Here is a 20,857-nt window from a genome sequence, read left to right on the forward strand (position 1 = left end):
TATGGCTGCAAACTTGATTAATCGCCACAGATCATATTCGCAAAGGCTAAAGTATTTCTTTTTTTGGCCCTTTACAGAGTCTTTTTTAAATGCCCTGTTCTGCTGGAAGTCTCCTGGTAGTCATATGGGGGAATAAAGTTTTGGTTTTGTTACAATATTTTCTTCTCTATTATACTCATTTTCATTCTTTATCAGTTTCATTCCTTCTTATCGCTATAAGTTTGTTCTGTTGCTCATCTTTACAACTTTTTGAGATAGTTGTTTGTAACTCTCCTTTCTCTTATATGTAATGCTGTACGTTTACCTTAATTCATTGTTGTTGTTCAGATCCTCAGTCATGTACGACTCTTTGCAACCCCATGGACTGCATGCAGCACACCAGGCTTCCCTGTCCTTCACTATCTCCTGGAGTTTGCTCAAACTCATGTCCATTGAATTGGTGATACTATCCAACCATCTCATCCTTTGCTGCCCACTTTTTCTCCTGCCCTCAGTCTTTCCCAGCATCAAGGTCTTTTACAATGAGTTGGCTTTTCACATCAGGTGGCCAAAGTATTGGATCTTCAGCTCAGTATCAGTCATTCCAGTGAATATTCAGAGTTGATTTCCCTTAGGATTGACTGGTTTGATCTCCTTGCTGTCCAAGGGACTCTCAAGAGCCTTCTCCAACACCACGGTTCAAAAGCATCAATTCTTCGGCACTCAGCCTTCTTTATGATCCAACTGTCACATCCATACATGACTGCTGGAAAAGGCATAGCTTTGACTAGATGGACTTTGTCAGCAAAGTAATGTCTTTGCTTTTTAATATGCTATCTAGGTTTATCATAGCTTTTCTTCCAAGGGGCAAATATCTTTTAATTCCATGGCTGCAGTCACCATCCACAATTATTTTGGACCCCAACAAAATAAAGTCTGTCACTGTTTCCATCGTTTCCCCTTACAAATTTAACTGTGTCCCACAATTTTTGCTGAATAGTATTTCATTATCATTCACTTCCAAGTATATCCTAATATTCTCTTCTTAAGACAAAGATTATATATTATATGGGCTTCCCTGGTCGCTCAACTGGTAAAGAACTTTCCAGCCAATGCAGGAGACACAAGAGGCCCAGGTTCAATCCCAGGTCAGGAAAATCCCCTGGAGAAAATAATGGCAATCTGCTCCAGTAGTCTTGCCTGAAAATTCCATGGAGATATATATTATGTATTAATATATTTATTGATATTTTCCAAATGAATGGCATTTTAAAAGATTTTTTTGTCAATTCCTCATTATTGCATTATGGTCAGATCACACAGTCTAAATATTATTGATCCTTTGTATTTGAAGATTTCCATTCAGTTAAGTATACCATACCTTAGATTTCCATTCCAGTGAAGTCAAAATGAAGTGGGTGTGATGTAGAGAAAATACTTGCAATGTCTAAAATGTATATATGTGAAATGACCTCCTTTAAGCCTTACAATTATTCCAGCATCTTTCAGTAGGGTACCTTTAACTAAGTTCCAGGTTTTATTTAAATTTTACCAGTTTTTCCACAAATGTTCTTTTCCAGTTTCATATTCCCATATAGGATACCGAATTGCATGAGGATATATACTGAACAGCTACAGATACCTCCTTAGCTTACTCTGGTCTATAGCAGTTTCTTAAACTTTCCTTGCTTTTCATGAGTTTTGACAATTTTCATGAGTCCTTCAGAAACAGGTATTTTGCAGAATGACTCTCAATATGGGTTTGGTATGTTTCTCCTGGTTGCACTGGGGTTTACATATTTTTAGAACTATACCTGCAAGGCAATATATCTTTCTCATCACTTCCCATCAAGGATCCATACTATCAATATGACTTACCACTAGTTCCTCTGCTATAAAGTTATCTCCTTCCCCCTGACATATTCTGTTCTTTGCAAACAAGTCACTAAACCCAGCCTACACTTAGGGAGGGGCATGGACTCTCATCTTGAGGAAAATATCTAAGAGATACACAAATTACTGAATATACAAATTAATTGAAACTCATTTATAAGTAAGATCTGATTCTTCTAGCCATATCTTTTAACTGTAAATTAATTAAATTAAATTAAAGATTTAATAGGTTTCCCAAGGTGGTGCTAGTGGTAAAGAACCTGCCTGCCAATGCAGGAGACATAAAAGACATGGGTTCAATCCCTGGGTCGGGAAGATCCCCTGGAAAGGGAAATGGCAACCCACTCCAGTATCGTTGTCTGGAGAATCCCATGGACAGAGGAGCCTGGCAGGCTACAGTCCGTGGGGTCGCAAAGAGTTGGACAGGACTGAAGCGACTGAGCACATGCAAAGATTTAATACCTCAGTCACACTAGCTACATTTTAACATCTCTGAAGTGGCATATTAGACAAGGAGATAGAAAACATTTTCATTGAGATTTCCCTAGTGATCTGGTAGTTAGGGCTTTGTGCTTCCACTCCAGGGGGGCAGAGATTCCATCCCTGGTTGAAGATCTAAGATCCCTTAAGCCTCACAGCAAGGCCAAAAAAAAAAAATTCCTACAAGATGAACACTCCATCTAAAAAAACAGATAAAGGATATAAACAGGTCACCTCACAGAAGAGAAAAATATGCATTTATATATGTGAAAAGCTGGTCGTCCTTATTAGGGAATACATGTAACAATGATTTTAAACATTTCTATTGTGGCAGAAACTTCCATGAATACCACTGACTTAGATCATTGTTTTGCCAGCCTTTCTTCTTTTCAAACGTAATGCACTTTAACATGAAACTGTTTTAGCTCTGTCTCAAAAAATTTGCTATTTTCAATATCATTCAGTTCAAGTATTTTCTTTTTTCCATAGCACTTTCTCTTAAGACCTACAAGTTATTTAGGTTCAGAAGCAGGAGTAGGAGGAGCCTAAACCACAGCATTAAAAAGGCTTGTGAATCACAGAGGTGCCACTTTTGCACTTTGGGTTCGGGGCAATCCTGACTCTATCCTCAGCCTGTTTGCAGTTATATTGCTTCGTTTTCAAACTTTGGAAGTTCTTTCCTCCTCATTTGTCTTTCTGGGTTTTTGTTTGGCCATGCCACGGAACCTGTGGGATCTTAGTTCCACAACCAGGGTGTTGAACCCTGGCCATTGGCAGTGAAAGCATCAAGTCCTAACCGCTGAACCACCAGGGAATTCTCGTATCTTTTTCTTTCTTTCTTTCAAATATTTATTCATTTACTTGGCTGTGCTTGGTCTTAGTTGCAGCATAAGGGCTCTTCAGTCTTCATTGTAGCATGTGGGATGCAGGATTTTTAATTGTCACATGTGGTATTTTTAGTTGCAGTATGTGGGATCTAATACCCCAACCAGGAATGAACTAGGACTCCCTAATTTGGGAGCACAAGTCTTACCACTGGACTACAGGGATGTGCTTCCCATGATCGAACCCAGGTCTCCCACATAGCAGTGAATTCCTTACTGTCTGAGCCACCATAGCTTTGACTATAAGAACTTTGGTCAGCAGAGTGATGCCTTAGCTTTTTTTTTATGCTCTCTAGGTTTGTCATAGCTTTTCTTCCAAGGAGCACACTTCTTTTAATTTTGTGGCTACATTCACCGTCCACAGTGATTTTGGAGCCCAGGAAAATAAAATCTGCTGTTGTTTTCATTTTTTCTCATTTGTTTCCCATTAAGTGATGGGACCAGATGTCGTGATCTTCATTTTTTGAATGCTGAGTTTTAAGCCAGCCTTTTCACTCTCCTCTTTCGCCCTCATCAAGAGGCTCTTCATTTTCTGCCATTAGGGTGGTATCATCTGCATATCTTAGGAGACTGAAATGCAAAAGTAGGAAGTCAAGAAACACCTGGGGTAACAGGCAAATTTGGCCTTGGAATATGGAATTAACCAGGGCAAAGGCTAAGAGAGTTTTGCCAAGAAAATGCACTGGTCATAGCAAACACCCTCTTCCAACAACACAAGAGAAGACTCTACACATGGACATCACCAGATGGTCAACACCAAAATCAGATTGATTATATTCTTTGCAGCCAAAGATGGAGAAGCTCTATACAATCAGCAAAAACAAGAGCAGGAGCTGACTGTGGCTCAGATCATGAACTCCTTATTGCCAAATTCAGACTTAAATGGAAGAAAGTAGGAAAACCCACTAAACCATTCAGGTATGACCTAAATCAAATCCCTTATGATTATACAGTGGAAGTGAGAAATAGATTTAAGGGACTAGATCTGATAGATAGAGTGCCTGATGAACTATGGGCGGAGGTTCGTGATATTGTACAGGAGACAGGGATCAAGACCATCCCCATGGAAAAGAAATGCAAAAAAGCAAAATGGCTGTCTGGGGACGCCTTACAAATAGCTGTCAGAAGAAAAGTGAAAAGCAAAGGAGAAAAGGAAAGATATAAGCATCCAAATGCAGAGTTCCAAAGAATAGCAAGGAGAGATAAGAAAGCCTTCCTCAGTGATCAATGCAAAGAAACAGAGGAAAACAACAGAATGAGAAAGACTAGAGATGTCTTCAAGAAAATTAGACATACCAAGGGGACATTTCATGCAAAGATGGGCTCGATAAAGGACAGAAATGGTATGGACCTAACAGAAGCAGAAGATATCAAGAAGAGGTGGCAAGAATACACAGAAGAACTGTACAGAAAAGACCCATCTTCATGACCCAGATAATAACGATGATATGATCACTCACCTAGAGCCAGACATCCTGGAATGTGAAGTCAAGTGGGCCTTAGAAAGCATCACTACGAACAAAGCTTGTGGAGGTGATGGAATTCCAGTTGCCCTATTTCAAATCCTGAAAGATGATGCTGTGAAAGTGCTGCACTCAATGTGCCAGCAAATTTGGAAAACTCAACAATGGCCACAGGACTGGAAAAGGCCAGTTTTCATTCCAGTCCCAAAGAAAGGCAATGCCAAAGAATGCTCAAACTACTGCACAATTGCACTCATCTCACACGCTAGCAAAGTAATGCTCAAAATTCTCCAAGCCAGGCTTCAGCAATACGTGAACCGTGAACTTCCTGATGTTCAAGCTGGTTTTAGAAAAGGCAGAGGAACCAGAGATCAAATTGCCAACATCCGCTGGATCATGGAAAAAGCAAGAGAGTTCCAGAAAAACATCTATTTCTGCTTTATTGACTATGCCTAAGCCTTTGACTGTGTGGCTCACAATAAACTGTGGACAATTCTGAAAGAGATGGGAATACCAGACCTCCTGACCTGCCTCTTGAGAAATCTGTATGCAGGTCAGGAAGCAACAGTTAGAACTGGACATGGAACAACAGACTGGTTCCAAATAAGAAAAGAAATACGTCAAGGCTGTATATTGTTACCCTGCTTATTTAACTTATATGCAGAGTACATCATGAGAAATGCTGGGCTGGAAGAAGCACAAGCTGGAATCAAGATTGCCAGGAGAAATATCAATAACCTCAGATATGCAGATGACACCACCCTTATGGCAAAAAGTGAAGAGGAACTAAAAAGCCTCTTGATGAAGGTGAAATTGGAGAGTGAAAAAGTTGGCTTAAAGCTCAACATTCAGAAAACAAAGATCATGGCATCCGGTCCCATCTCTTCATGGCAAACAGATGCGTAAACAGTGGAAACAGTGGCAAACTTTATTTTTCTGGGCTCCAAAATCACTGCAGATGGTGACTGCAGCCATGAAATTAAAAGACGCTTACTCCTTGGAAGGAAAGTTATGACCAACCTAGATAGCATATTCAAAAGCAGAGACATTACTTTGCCAACAAAGGTCCGTCTAGTCAAGGCTATGGTTTTTCCAGTGGTCATGTATGGATGTGAGAGTTAGACTGTGAAGAAAGCTGAGCGCTGAAGAATTGATGCTTTTGAACTGTGGTGTTGGAAAAGACTCTTGAGAAGACTCTTGAGTCCAAGACTCCTTTGGACTTCAAGGAGATCCAACCAGTCCATTCTAAAGGAGATCAGTCCTGGGTGTTCTTTGGAAGGACTGATGCTAAAGCTGAAACTCCAGTACTTTGGCCACCCCGTGCGAAGAGTTGACTCATTGGAAAGGACTCTGATGCTGGGAGGGATTGGGAGCAGGAGGAGAAGGGGACGACAGAGGATGAGATGGCTGGATGGCATCACCGACTATATGGACATGAGTGTGAGAGAACTCCGGGAGTTGGTGATGGCCAGGGAGGCCTGTCGTGGTGCAATTCATGGGGTCGCAAAGAGTTGGACACGACTGAGCGACTGAAATGAATTGAACTGATCTGCATATCTGAGGTTGTTGATAGTTCTCCCAGGAACCTTGATTCCAGATTGTGCTTCATCCAGCCCAGCGTTTTTCATGATGTAGTCTGCATATAAGTTAAACAAGCAGGGTGACAATATACAATCTTGACATACTCCTTTCCCTGTTTGGAACCAGTCTGTTGTTCCATGTCCAGTTCTAACTGTTGCTTCTTGACCTGAATACAGATTTCTCAAGAGGCAGGTCAGGTGGTCTGGTATTCCCATCTCTTTCAGAATTATCTAGTCTGTTGTTGTCCACACAGTCAAAGGTCTCATCGCTTCATGGCAAATAGATGAGGAAACAATAGAAACAGTGACAGACTTTATTTTCTTGAGCTCCAAAATCACTGCAGATGGTGACTGCAGCCACGAAATTAAAAGATACTTGCTCCTTGAAAGAAAAGCTGTGACAAACCTAGACGGCATATTAAAAAGCAGAGACATTACTTTGCCAACAAAGGTCCGTGTAGTCAAGGCTATGGTTCTTCCACTAATCATGTATGGATGTGAGAGTTGGACCATAAAGAAGGCTGCGCACCAAAGAATTGATGCTTTTGCACTGTGGTGTTGGAGAAGACTCTTGAGAGTCCCTTGGACTGCAGGGAGATCAAGCCAGTCAGTCCTACAGGAAATCAACTCTGAATATTCACTGGAAGGACTGATGCTGAAAGTGAAGCTCCAATGCTTTGGCCACCTTATGGAAAGAGCCGACTCATTATGCTGGAAAAGATTGAAGGCAGGAGGAGGAGGGGATGACAGAGAATGAGATGGTTGGATGGCATCACAGACTCAATGGACTTGAGCTTGAGCAAGCTCCAGGAGATGGTGAAGGACAGAGAAGTCTGGTGTGCTGCAGTCCATCGGGTGGCAAAGAGTGAACACGACTGCCCAACAACAAATTATTGTTTGTCTTGCTTGGTTTTTTTCTTGTTTCTGCAGTTTTTCACTTCTAATTAAATTTGTTCTTGGAAACTCATGGAAGGTCTAGGACCTAAAGTTTTCCTACCAATAAGAGACAGGATACATTGGTGGGGGGTGGGCGGTGGGTGGTCTGTCCCTGGGAAAGCCCTGCAGGGTCCTGCTCAGTTATACGATGAAACAGACTCACAGTGCCAAGTGTTCGGTAGAAATGGAAATGCCAGTACTGTTAGTGGAAACACACATTGCTTCAATCAGTTTGAAAAAGCACTTGACTGTACCTGCATACTAGAATGGGTCAGTCAGTAACAAATCTGCCTGCAATGCAGGAGACCCAGGTTTGAATCCTGGGTCAGGAAAACCCCCTGGAGAAAGAAATGCCAACCCGTTGTGGTATTCTTGCCTGGGAAATCCCATGGACAGTGGAGCCTGGTGGGGTAGAGTCTATGGGGTTGCAAGAGTCAAATACCACTTAGCAACTAAACCATTGCCACATGCATTATCAGAAAATCTCATGTCTAGACATACAGATATAGCTGTCCTAGAGAAATTAGTATGAAAGACACACACAGGTTCATAGGCAGCTTATTCAAAAAGGCAAAATAAGAGCCTCAAATGTCAGGCACAGTAAAATGGACATATAAGACTATGCCCATTCACCCAGGGGAATTCTACCCAGCAATGAAAACAAATGTTCCAGAGCTACACACAGTAAGAATGCATCTCACTTATTTAAAAGAAAACCAAGAGCAGGGGAAGAGAAACTGTATTGTGTGATTCTATTTATTTAAAGTTTAAAACAAAGAAAACTGAATCCCTGGTGCTAGAGGTCACACAAGTGGTTACTTAGGGGAGCAGAGAGTGGCCAGGAAGGAACATGGAGATTTCAAAGCTACTTGATGGTAGAGAGATGAAGCAAGTACAATTTCAGGTACAGTAAAGGCAGAGTTTATTTTCTTGGCTCCAAAATAACTGTGGATGGTTACAGAGGCCATGAAAGTAAAAGGCGCTCACTCCTTGGAAGAAAAGCTGTGACAAACCTAGACAGCATATTAAAAGACAGAGACATTACTTTGCCAACAAATGTCCATAAAGTCAAAGCTATGGTTTTCCCAGGAGTCAGATACAGATGGAAGAGCTGGACCATAAAGAAGGCTGAGTGCTGAAGAATTGATCTTTTCGAATTGTGGTGCTGGAGAATGGAGAACACTCTCAAGAGTCCCTTGGACTGCAAGGAGATCCAGCCAGTCAATCCTAAGGGAAATCAACCCTGAATATTCAGTGGAAGAACTGATGCTGAAGCTCCAATACTTTGGCCACCTGATGGGAAGAGTCAACTCATTGGAAAAAACCCTGATGCTGGGAAATATTGAAGCAGGAGCAGAAGGGGTGACAGAGGACGAGATGGTTGGATGGCATCAGCAACCCGATAGAATGAGTTTGAGCAAGCTTTGGGAGATGGTGATGGACAGGGAAGCCTGGCGTACTGAAGTTCATAGGGTCACAGGGAGTCAGACACGACTGAGTAACTGAACAACAAAAGCCAGGCAGGGTCTTTATGTACAGCTGGCTGAACCTCAACAGGGCTTTTCTGAATTTCTGGAGGTGGGTAGAACATAATTTTTAGCCAGATCCCTTGCTGCAACACGTCTGGAATATTTTGTGTTCATAGTCATCTTCTGTGTAGTTTTTCTGGGTGGCACTTGGGCGTCAGTGTTCCTCACAATGATGGATGCTGTCTCTCTCAGTCCCAGCTGAACTGAAGTTCGAATCATGACCTCTGTTTCAGGAGGCAACCCTTGCAATTGCTCTGGCATTTTGAATGACTGGTGATGCTTGGTTTGGTGCTCTGTCTTCTCCTTCAGGTTCAAAAACTGTAGCCGGCACCTGGAACATGGAAAGACCCTCTTGTTCCAGTGCCTCCAAGCATGATTTACGAAGGATGTCGCCAGTTTGAAAATTCTGAGGCAAAGCAGACAGAGCAAATTGTTCGTGTTTCCATGACACGTTCTAAAATGCGCCTCTACGTCGGCAAAGGCTGACGATCTGTAATTGCAAACGTGGCACACGTAGGGCATTTCGCCAGGTTTGTGACTGTCCTTCATGTGCTGTAAGAGAACCTGATCTGTTTCGAAGGACAATTCACAGATTTTACAGACCGCGGAGGGCTCCCGGGAAGCGTGGACACTTTCAATGTGACACTGCAGCTGGAACGGGGTGGGGAACTGGCGGCGGCAGTGCTGGCAGGCGGTGTGGATTTCCCAGCCGTCACCCTTCTGCCTCTCAAGCTCCAGGTGGTTCCTCACGTGGGTCATAAACTTGACATTTTTTAGAACTCTCAAGCAGCTGAGGCATTTAAAGGCTGTGTAAGTCTTCTGTTCTGGCTGCCTATCTCCTGTATGCTGTCCATAGTAAAAGTCATCAAGTAACATGATCAGATTTCCTTTCATGGGATCAACAGTCTTGCTCTGACTTGCTAGAGTCAAAAAGTCTGTTTTCTCCAGCCCTTCCAAACTACATGTTCTGTCTGGATCCATAAGACTGAAGCATGCCTGGTTATTTGCGTGAGTCCGTGAAAGTGATGCCCCGCATGAACATGGCTCGGTGAGGTCAGGAGATCTTCCAAGGTCATAATCGTGTCCTTTGTAGGAGAGATACCTGGAGAGGGCATGGTGGAGGCAGGTCCCCCTGGGATTCCATCGCTAAGTTTGGGTCTTTTGGGATTCCCACTGTTAAAATTTACATCTGAAGTAGGACATCGCTTTGAATTAAGAGGACTTTCATCCTTGACTCCTAATGAGAGAACAGCTCCAGATAGACAGTGAGACCGCGGAGAGAGCAATTCTGAATTGTGAAGCATGGCTTGCAGAGAGCTCGTTTTATAATCAGGTTTAGATGAAGGCTCAAAAATAATAGGATTGTCTCTTCCTCCCCATTCAGACTGAGAAGCTGGGGAGATGGCCGCTGGCTCTGATGCTGGGGTCCTGAGATTTGCAGGCTGCGACGTGCAGGAGGGATCTGGACCCACGTGGCCCTTCTTTCTTCTTGAAGATGAGTCCCTGGTCACTCCATTCAAAATGTTAGAAATGACTGGCTTTGAACTTGAAATCCCTCTGACAAAGAGGGTTTCAGCATCCTCACTGACGTGCTGCACTCCAACAAAGATGACCTCAGCATCGCCATCGTCCTCATCTCTGGATTTGGACCCTGCGGTCTTTTTCTCGGGTTGTGGTCGTGCTTGTGCTTCCTCACACGGGAAGAGATGGGCCATTTTACAATCACTTTTGGCTTCAAGTGGCCCCTTCTAGTGTTTTTTCCACCTAAAGGCAACCACAGGACAAGGTCATCTCCCCTGATCTCAGGTGTCACTCTCTGTGGTTTCCGTTAACCCTCAGTTGTTCACCGAAAATACTAAATGGAAAAGTCCAGAAATAAATAACTCACAAGTGTTAAATTGCATGTCATTCTGAGGAGTGTGATTGGAATCTCATGCCATCCTGCTTCCTCCTGCCCAGAATGTGAATCGTTCCTTAGTCCTGCACATCTCACCCGTTTGCCACTCAGTTACCACAATGACTGTTGAGACGTCACAGGGCTTGTGACCAAGTCACCCTTATTTTACTCAATAACAGCCCCAAAGCATAAGTGGAGTGATGCTGCCCATTTAGATATGCCAGAAAGAATCCATTAAGTGCTTCCTTTAAGTGAAAAGATTGAAGTTCTCAATTTAATATAAAAAGAGAAAAAACTGTATGCTGAGGTTGCTAAGATCTGTGGTGAATGTGAGGAAGAGAAAAGAAATCTGGGTTAGTTTTGCTGTCAGACCTCAAACTGCAAAAGGTATGGCCACAGAACATAGTAAGTGCTTAGTTAGGGTGAAAAAAAAATCACTAAATTAGTACAGTAATATATTTTACATAGAGACTACATTCACAAAACTTTTATAAAAGTATATTGTTATAATTTTTCTATGTTATTATTACTCCTTCCCTGGTGGCTCAGATGGTAAAGTGTATGCCTACAATTTGGGAGACCCAGGTTCGATCCCTGGGTCGGGAAGATCCTCTGCAGAAGGAAATGGCAACCCACTCCAGAATTCTTGCCTGGGAAATCCCATGGACAGAAGAGCGTAGTAGGCTGCAGTCCATGGGGTGGCAAAGAGTCGGACACGAATGAGCGACTTCGCTTTCACTTTCCTGTTATTATTAGTTGCCAATCTCTTACTGTGCTTTTATAAAATAAACTGCATCACAGGTGTGTCTGTATAGAAAAAACATTGTGTATATAGGGTTGATGCTATGTGAGGTTACAGATGTCCACTGGGGGTCTTGGAACTTATTCTCTTTAGTTAAGTGGTGATGATTATATCTCTTTCAAAAGACAAAATTAGTACCTGATTTAATCATTGGCTGAAACATTGAGATAACTATTAACACCCTTTGGAGAAGGAAATGGCAACCCACTCCAGTGTTCTTGCCTGGAGAATCCCAGGGACGGGGGAGCCTGGTGGCTGCCGTCTATGGGGTCACACAGAGTCGGACGCGACTGACGCGCCTTAGCATTAACACCCTTATTCTATACCTAAGGAAACATCTCAGACTCAGTTAAGTGACATGACAGTTTTAAACTTACTTCTCCAGCCCCCACTTTTGCCTTGTCTCCCCTTGGTGGCCCCAGCGCTCCTGTTAAACTCTACAGGAGAGCTGGTAGGCACCGTTTTGCTTACAGATCTCCAATCTCACTCAGAAATGCTGACCAACATAAAATGTCCAAAAGAGCCCCCAGCTGTTCCTTGGGGGTGCCCCTCACTCCCTCCACTCTGTGAGTCCAGAAGGCACCAGACTCTATACACATGGATCAAAAATATTTTTTAAAAAAATTCCAGAAAGTTCTAATAGCAAAACTTGAACCTGCCTCATGCTGGCAACTATATATATATAGCATTTACACTGTACTTGAAACTGTTTACACAGCATCGACATTGTATTAGGTATTGTAAGGAATGTGGAGATGATTGAAAGCATGCAGGAGCATCCCCTTAAGTTACATGCAAAGACTACACAATTTTATATAAGGGACTTGAGCACCCATGGACTTTGGTATCTGCGGGTGCAGGGTTCCGGGACCCAATCTCCCAAGGGTATCAAGGAGAGAGGACCGGGCCTTCTCAGGACTTCTGCTGCTCCCCCTGCCTTGGACGCTGTCTCAAGTACCATCACCCAGCTCCTGACCTGCCTCGGTCCACAGTTTCTCTGCCAGGCTTCCCTGACCATGGTGTCAGAAAACACAGCCTCCCCCAACTCACATGCCATATTCACCTCCAGAGCTATTGGGCTGCTGTATGTTTGTTTCTAGAAAAACATGTGGCATCTGTCAGTGCTGCATGTCTGCTGCATAAATAAACAGTAACTGATTAATACAATCATTTATCTGTACCACAGGCTCGACCCACTAATTCCTGGCTCCCTGGGTACTTACACTTGATCTTAGCCAAAAGGCTGAGAAGCGATTTCTCCAAGCATTTAATGAAATCCAAATCTTAATGATTTAAAACTGTCATGCAAGGGAGCAAGTCAGCCAGTATGTAGCAGGATGCTGACAGGGCCGGTGGTGGTCATTGAAATAAAAGGTTTGTAACACAATTTCTCTCCATATAATACATTTGTTGATAGTTTCCATGCCATTAACATGTTTCATTGACATTAAGGGACATTCTAAAATTTACATTTGACCATTTCTGATACCAGATCACATTTCATCAGTAGCATATCATAGTTTGTTTGGCTGTGTGTAAATCGTGGCCGTAGCGGTAAAGGACGCTCCTGCCAATGCAGAAGACATAAGAGACGCATGTTCCATCTTTGGGTCAGGAAGACCCCCTGGAGGAGGGCATGGCAACCCACTCCAGTATTCCTGCTTGAAGAATCCTATGGACAGACGAACCTGGTGGGCTACAGTCCATGGGGTTGCGAAGAGTCAAACATGACTGAAGCAACTGAGCACACATGCATACACATGTATATAAATATATATAAAAGTTTATAGTGGTATGAAAAATAATGCTGTGGGACTTCCCTGGTGATCCAGTAGTTAAGACTCCTCACTTCCACTCCAGGGGGCATGGGTTCAATCCCTGGTCAGGGATCTATACCCCACATGCCACAGGGTGTGGCAAAAAAAAAAAAAAGGAATAATGTTGCATCTTACAGCTGATGTCATCTGAGACTTAATAAAAATTTTTATTTTTCATAAGCAGAATCCAGCCTACTAAATTCATGTCACAAGTCACTAATGGGATGCTAGCTGCATTACATAGGCAAATGGTTTAGACAGGGATTGACAAATTGGCTTGCCTCCTGTTTGTTTTTTTCTCCCAACAAGCAAGCTAAGAATTTAGGTTTTTTTAACTTTTTATGTTTTAGTTTTTTTTTAACTTTTAAAAATACGTTTAATATTTTTACATTTTTTTTAATTTGGGGGGAGCAAAGGAATATTTTGTGACATGTGAAAATTATATGATATCTAAATTTCAGTGTCACAAATAAAGTTTTATTGGAAAACAACCGTGATCATTTGCCGCTGCCCAAGGCTGTCTTGCCTGGAGAATCCCAGGGACGGGGGAGCCTGGTGGGCTGCCGTCTATGGGGTCACCCAGAGTCGGACATGACTGAAGCGACTTAGCAGCAGCAGCAAGGCTGTTTCACACTGCTAATGGCAGAGACCGCATGGCCCTTAATGCCTGGTTACTCTCTAGCCCTTTACAGATAAATTTTGCAGACTCATGGCTGCAGAGAACAAAATGAAGCATTCCAAACCCCATGGCTCACCAGCTCCTGAAGTCCAGTTGACTCAGTGCAGCTAAGGGTGAGGCTGGAGTGTCTTTGTCTCCACGTCCCAGAGAGATTTTTGTGGAAATGCCAGCACCACGTCCTGTGTCCTGTGTCCGTGGAACTCCTACCTGGCTCTCCAAAAGCCTTTTCTCAGTGAGGCCGGATCAGGAGATTCCAAGCCTTTTAAAGCCCATTCTAATCCAATCCACAGTATCCAAACGGGACTCCAATCAGGTTTCTGAACCAGTTTTTCCCCATAGGATCTTTCAACTAGAAACCTTTCTACCAAATTGCTAGAGAGAGGAAAGAATGTGGGTGGGGCTTCAGGGCCCCTCCCAGGGGCTATTTCCCAGGTCTCAGTGTGGTGAGAGTCCCCACTACCCTCTATCTGGCATCCAGAGGCCCACCACCTTATCTCCAGTTTATCTGCATCTTTAGTTATTTGCGGTTCAGCAGCTTAAGGACAGGGGAAGGTGGTCCACACAGCTATTCCAACAGAGCTCCGGCTCATGTCAGGAACCTAAAAATGCAGGGGTCCTCTTCCAATGCTAGAAAATTCTCCAGCTGCAAACTGCAAACCCCTGTTCTCTTCTGGGGGCAAGGGGGGTGGATTGGGGGGTGGGGGGCCAGGGTGAGGGTGCAGGAAGCAAGCTTACTCCCAAGTGATCTGCACTTGAAGACTCAGCACCCGCTGGATTCCCGGGGTCCTCACTGTGAACCCCAGGAGCTCTTCTAGGCAGGGGCTCATGCTTTCTTAAACCACATCAGGGGTGTCAGGTCACACCCTGGTCCCCCATCTTCTCCCTCCCTCCCTCACTCCCCTTCTTCTCTCTCCTTCCCCTTTGCACCACCTAGATTATATCTCAAGCTTTCCCTCCCACTGCCTTTACAGCCCTCCTCCCTTAGGGGGAGCGAGGATTTCAGAGAAGAAATATGTGTATTTCCATTCCTTCTAAGGTAACAGACTCACTGAATTAGAACAAAAATGAAGTTCACTAATGAACATGATCTTCAGTGCTGTAACCAGATATAACATCAAAAATACCTTTCTTATCAAATCAACATGTGTTCACCTTAAATTTACACAATATATGTCCATTGCATCTCAATGAAGCAAGAAAAAAAAAAAACAAAAAACCTGACCATTAGAAAGAGCTCGTTTTATACTCTTTTATTTTTTTTTTTTTTAATTTTTGACCAGCTTCCAGGCACTGAATTAAGCACCAAAGATAAAAATTTGCCTTGCCTCCAAGAACTCAAGTTCAGTGAGGAAAAAAGATCAAACCCTTGAGTGATTTCAATATAATGTGATATGTACCATGAAAAGTCATACACAGGCTTCAACTTCAGCCTGGGTGGGAGTGGAGAGTGAGAAAAGGCAGATAAAGGCAGTTGAGAAAGGGTTCCAAGAAGAGGTACCTACTGTGTTGAGTCCTAAGAGCCAACGAGGTGGCAGTTGCCCAGTGAGTGATGAGGAAGACAGGCAACAGCATGTACACTGGCCCCAGGGCCATGACCTTTAATTGCAAAAGACCTCTAACTGTAAGGAGTTCAGTGAGTCTCCAGACTGTGTAAGAACGTGGAAGGAGCTGGGACATGAAGAGATTTGGAATGCCAAGGAACCACTGATGGTCTTTATACTTGGAAGCACAACTGCACCTCTAAAGCTATTGTTGAAAGGTTGTTGTTGAATCACACGAAGACACCGGGATTCTTGGCCCCCGGAGGAGAAGAATTCAATCCGGGGCCAGAGACGAGGCTTGATCGCTCAGAGCTTTTGTGTAATAAAGTTTTATTAAAGTATAAAGGAGATAGAGAAAGCTTCTGACATAGGCATCAGAAGAGGGCAGAAAGAGTACCCCTATACTCTTTTAAAACGGTTGTTGGTGAGTGCTGTGCCTAGTCGCTCAGTTGTGTCTGACTCTTTGTGACCCCATGGACTGTAGCCAGCCAGGCTCCTCTATCCCTGGAATTCTCCAGGCAAAAATACTGGAGTGGGTTGCCATGTCCTTCTCCAGTGTCGGTGAGTACCAAAACCCAAGGCTTCCCTGGTGGTCCAGTGGTTGAGAGTCTGCCTTCCAACGCAGGGAACGTGGGTTTGATCCGTGGTTGGGGAACTAAGATGCCACATGCCAGAGGGCAGTAGAACCAACGCAGGATCCTGCATGCCACAACTAAGACCCCAGGCAGCCAAAAAAGTAAATAAAAATAAATACTTTTTAAAACTCTATGCTATTTACATTCTTCTGGATATATTTGAAAGCATGATATTAACAGTTTTATTTATTTATGGACACACCGTGAGACTTCCTGCAGGATCTTAGTTTCCTGACCAGGGACTGAACCCAGGTCACCAGAGTGAAAGCACTGAGCACTAACCACTGGTTTGCCACGGAATTCCTAGTTTGATTTACTTAAAGGGTTTGTTTTTATTGTATGCCAAAAGCTACTCCTTTGCAGTGTGTGCACTTGTGACAAAAACATTTTGGATGTCAATTTTAAAATGTTTGCAAAAACTTAGCGGAAAGAAAGGAAAATTTTGACTACTTACTTATGCTTCTAGGCTTCCCTGATGGCTCAGACAGTAAAAAATCTGCCTGCAGTACAGGAGACCGGGGTTTGATCCCTGGGTCAGGAAGATCTCCTAGAGAAGGGAATGGCTGTCCACTCCAGTATTCTTGCCTGGAGAATTCCATGGACAGAGGAGCCTGGGGAACTACTATCCATGGGTTTGCAAAGAGTCGAACACAACTGGATGACTAACACTTTCACTTTCATATGCTTCTAAAGATTGCTCAAATCTCAGAATCACCTGGGACATTGTTAAACACAGAGATTCCAGGGCTGCATATCACACCTAAGAAACTCAAATTGCCAGAGGAGGGGGTCTGGGAATCTGAAAGTTCAATGTTTGCCTCACTTGATTCTGAAGTGAAGTGTATCCCAGGGTGTAAAATCCTCCAATACTTTGGGAAACATTGATCTCTGGTGGCTCAGCGGTAAAGAATCCACCTGTTAATGCAGGAGACCTGGGTTCAATCTCTGGGTCGGAAAGATCCCCTGGAGGATGAAATGGCAACCCACTCCAGTATTCTGGCCTGGGAAATCCCATGGACAGAGGAGCCTGGCAGGCTACAGTCTATGGGGTCACAAAAGAGTCAGACACAACTTAGCAACTAAACCACAGCAGTGAAAGTGAAAGTCGCTCAGTCGTGTCCGACCCTTTGAGACTAGAAGGGTCCTCCAGGCTAGAATACTGGAGTGGGTAGCCTTTCCCGTCTCCAAGGGATCTTCCCAACGCAGGGATCAGACCCAGGTCTCCCGCATTGCAGGCAGATTCTTTACCAGCTGAGCCACGAGGGGAGCCCAAACAACAGCAAGAATATGTTTAAAATACCCCAGAATCTACTCCTTCAGGAGGCCCTGAGGGTCGAGGGTCAGGAATTCATTTTTTCTTCCTGTGACACGCTGAGCGCCTGCCTTGGGAGGAGCAGGTTATTGGTAATTCAATAAACCAATCAGATGCTGTAGCTTGAGCTGGGAGTTCATCCTCCCCACCACCCTTCAGGATTCTAGGACCTCTCCACCCTCTGTTGGGGCTTTTGGATGTCCTTCGTATTGAAGGAAGTTAGGGTATAAGCAAAGCCCAGAGATCTGGATCCAAACTTCTCAGTCTGGGCCACACTTGCAAATCTCCTGGGCTGTGCTTCTTAACCCTCAGTGAATCTAAGGAATTGCCTACGTGTCTTGTGCAAAAACACATTCTCGTCCAACAGCTGTGGGTGGGGCCTCAGGGTCTGAGTTTCTCACAAGCTCCAGGTGTTTCCCAGGCTACTTAAGGTGTCCATATTAAACAGTGAGTACTAGAGAGCTTTTGAAAAGTACTGATGTTCTGGTTGATTCTGCCGGTCTTACTCCATACCCCCAGAATCAGTATCTCCAGGAATGGGACCAGGGAGTCAACGTTATTAAAGGTCTCAGATATTTCTAAGGAGCAGGTAGGGTGCAAATGTGTAGCCAGGCAAATCACCCTACCATCAACCCTGTTTGGGGCTTCCTTGTGTCCTGCAAAATCCATATGTTGAGGGGACTTTCACAATGGTCCAGTGGCTAAGACTCTGCACTCCCAGTCCCTGGTCAGGGAGCTAGATCCCACGTGCTGCCCGGAAGACCGAAGACCCCACGTGCCACGACTAAGACCTGGTGCGGTCAAAGAAATTAATGAATTTTTTAAAATTATCTGTAGAAGTCCTAACCCCCAACACTTTGGAATGTAACCGTATTTGGAGATACCTTTAACGAGGTGATTAAGTTAAAACGAGGTCACTAGGGTGGGCCCTAGACCAATCTGATGGTTCTCTATATAAAAAGAGAGAGGGGAATTCCCTGCAAGGCCAGTGGTTAGGGCTCAGAGCTTTCACTGCCAAGGGCCCAGTTTCAATCCCTGGTCTGGAAACTAAGACCCAGAAGCGAAGCAGCACCGCCAGGAAAAAAAAAAAAAAGATGAAATTAGGACACACAAGACATCAAGGATGCGTGGGCATAAAGGGACAGGAGGACACGAGAGTGCAGCTGTCTGCGCATCAAGGAAAGAGACCTGCGGAGGCACCACACTGTCACCACCTTGATCCTGGACTTCTGGCCTCCAGAACTGGGAGAAAAACGTTTCCTGTTGTTTAAGTCTGTGCTATTTCTGGTGGCCACCTTAGTACTTTAACACATTCTTTAGATGAGGGGTCCCTAGAGAGGGCTCACCTCAAGGACAGGTAGGGGGTATGCAGGTGATGACTCAGCTCCCAGGGGACTCCCACCCATCAACAAATGCCCACCCGCCCAGATTTTCCAGGACGCAGCCTGTTCCTGTGGACCCCTTCTTGCAGACCACAGCTGCTAAAGGTCCCCGCCCAACTCTCTTTCTGGCCCCAACTTTTTTTTACTTCTCTCCTAGATTGTGAAGGACAGAACCTTGAGAACAGAGCGAGGCCTGTGCTCAAACCATCCTGGATGTGAAGGGGAGTGTGTTTTACCAAAAAAAAAAAAAAAGGAAGAAAAACCACAGCTGTCCAGCAGAACACACTGAAGCTTATCACCAGATGTACAGAAAAGCCTTCATATGTTAGGTTAGGAAGAAGCAGAGGACATGAGTTCAGCCTTTTCTGCAGGGAAGGTTTCCAGGAAGGACAGCATGCTTTCTGTAGATGGGTTGAGAGCAGATGAATTTATTGGAAGGCATTTGGGTCTGTAGCCAGGAAAGGAATACGAGTGGGGAGGGGATATGTCGTCCTTCAGTTCTCTCTATCTCCAGAAGTTTCTATGATATGGGCCATGGTCACAGGGCTCCCAGAGGTCAGCGAGAGAGGAATGTTTGGTGACTTCATCAAAGCCTGACCCATAGAAGGCTGCCTCTCAGCAGCCAATGTCAGACTTCTGGGCCGTCTGCCAGGCTCAAGAAATGACCTACTGGGAACTCTCTGGTAGTCCTGGAGTGGTTAGGACTCTGCACTTTCACTGCTGAGGGCATGGATTCTATCCTCAGTTGGGGAACTAAGATCCTGCAAGCTGCGTTCGCAGGCCGCCTAAGAAACAAAAACAAAGACAGACATGACCTTTCCCACCTTTCCTTCCATGGAAACCCCAGGGCCAACTCCAGTCCAGGTCCATTGCTGTGCTCAAGGAGGAAGCTCCCTGGCGCTTGTGGCCATGGAGTGACATGTGGTCAGCCTGAGTGTCCACCCCTCACACCAACTGAGAACCCGGTACCCAGGAGGAGGTCAGGCCCTCAGGACACAGGCTGGTGCCTGCTGACCTACAGATCAGGGCTGTGTGAGAAGTGGACTCTACAAGGTGGCCAGAAGGCACGCCTTTCAAAAGGGCACTCATCCAGGTGGCCAGCCTCTACTCACTTCCTCCGTCTCTAGGGGAGAGCTTGGCGCTTCCATTGTTCTCACAAACCTTTTCCTCTTCTACTCTCCCTGGAACAGCTTTATCTCAAGAGACTGTTGTTGTTAATTTGCCCAGTTGTATCTTCAACCCCACGGACTGCAGCGCGCCAGACCTCCCTGTCCCTCACCATCTCCTGAAGTTTGCCCAAGTTCATGTCCATTGCATTGGTGATGCCATCCAGCCGTCTCATTCTCTGTCGCCCTCTTCTCCTTCTGCCCTCAATCCTGCCCAGCATCAGGGACTTTTCCAGTGAGTCAGCTGCTCACATCACATGACCAATAGAGTGGGCCTTCAGCTTCAGCATCAGTCCTTCTAACAAGTATTCAGGGTTGATCTCCCTTAAGATTGACTGGTTTGACTTTCTTGCTGTCCAAGGGGCTTTCAGGAGTCTTCACCAGCACCACAACGTGAAGGAACAATTCTTTGGCGCTCTGCCTTCTTTGTGGTCCAGCTCTCACAACCGCACATGACCACTTGGAAGACCGTAGCCCTGACTATACAGACCTTTGTCGGCAGAGTAACGTCTCTGCTTTGCAACACACTGTCTAGGTTTGTCATAGCTTTCCTGCCAAGAAGCAGCCGTCTTTTGATTTCACAGTTGCAATCACCATTGCAGTGATTGCACATCCCAAGAAGAGGAAATCTGTCAGGACTTCCACCCTTTCCCCTTCTATTGGCCATGGAGTAATGGGGCCAGAGGCCACGATCTTAATTCTTTTAATACTTAGTTTTAAGCCGGCTCTTTCACTCTCCTTCTTCATTCTCACCTAATCAGTGCAGAGCTTCTGGCTTCTTGCTGCTTCTGCTCTCAGTTCTAACTCACTGAGTAAGAAATCATAAAAGGATGGTTTCGCAGCTTAAATCAAGGGTGGGACAGAGAGGGGCCAAAACATAAG

The 20,857-nt window shown here is 44.6% G+C and overlaps 2 protein-coding genes across 3 annotated transcripts in view; one reads left to right on the forward strand and one right to left on the reverse strand.

Annotated features, from left to right (window-relative positions):
* LOC789205 (immunoglobulin lambda-1 light chain-like) overlaps positions 1-20,857 on the forward strand; it is a 448,173-nt gene that overhangs the window by 301,852 nt on the left and 125,464 nt on the right.
* ZNF280A (zinc finger protein 280A) lies at positions 8,766-10,459 on the reverse strand. The gene is given in 3 exon segments (NM_001192483.1): positions 8,766-8,797; positions 8,876-9,777; positions 9,780-10,459. Coding segments are annotated over 3 exon segments (1,614 nt in total).

Source organism: Bos taurus, chromosome 17, assembly GCF_002263795.3.
Source record: "Bos taurus isolate L1 Dominette 01449 registration number 42190680 breed Hereford chromosome 17, ARS-UCD2.0, whole genome shotgun sequence".
NCBI classification, from domain to species: Eukaryota; Metazoa; Chordata; class Mammalia; order Artiodactyla; family Bovidae; genus Bos; species Bos taurus.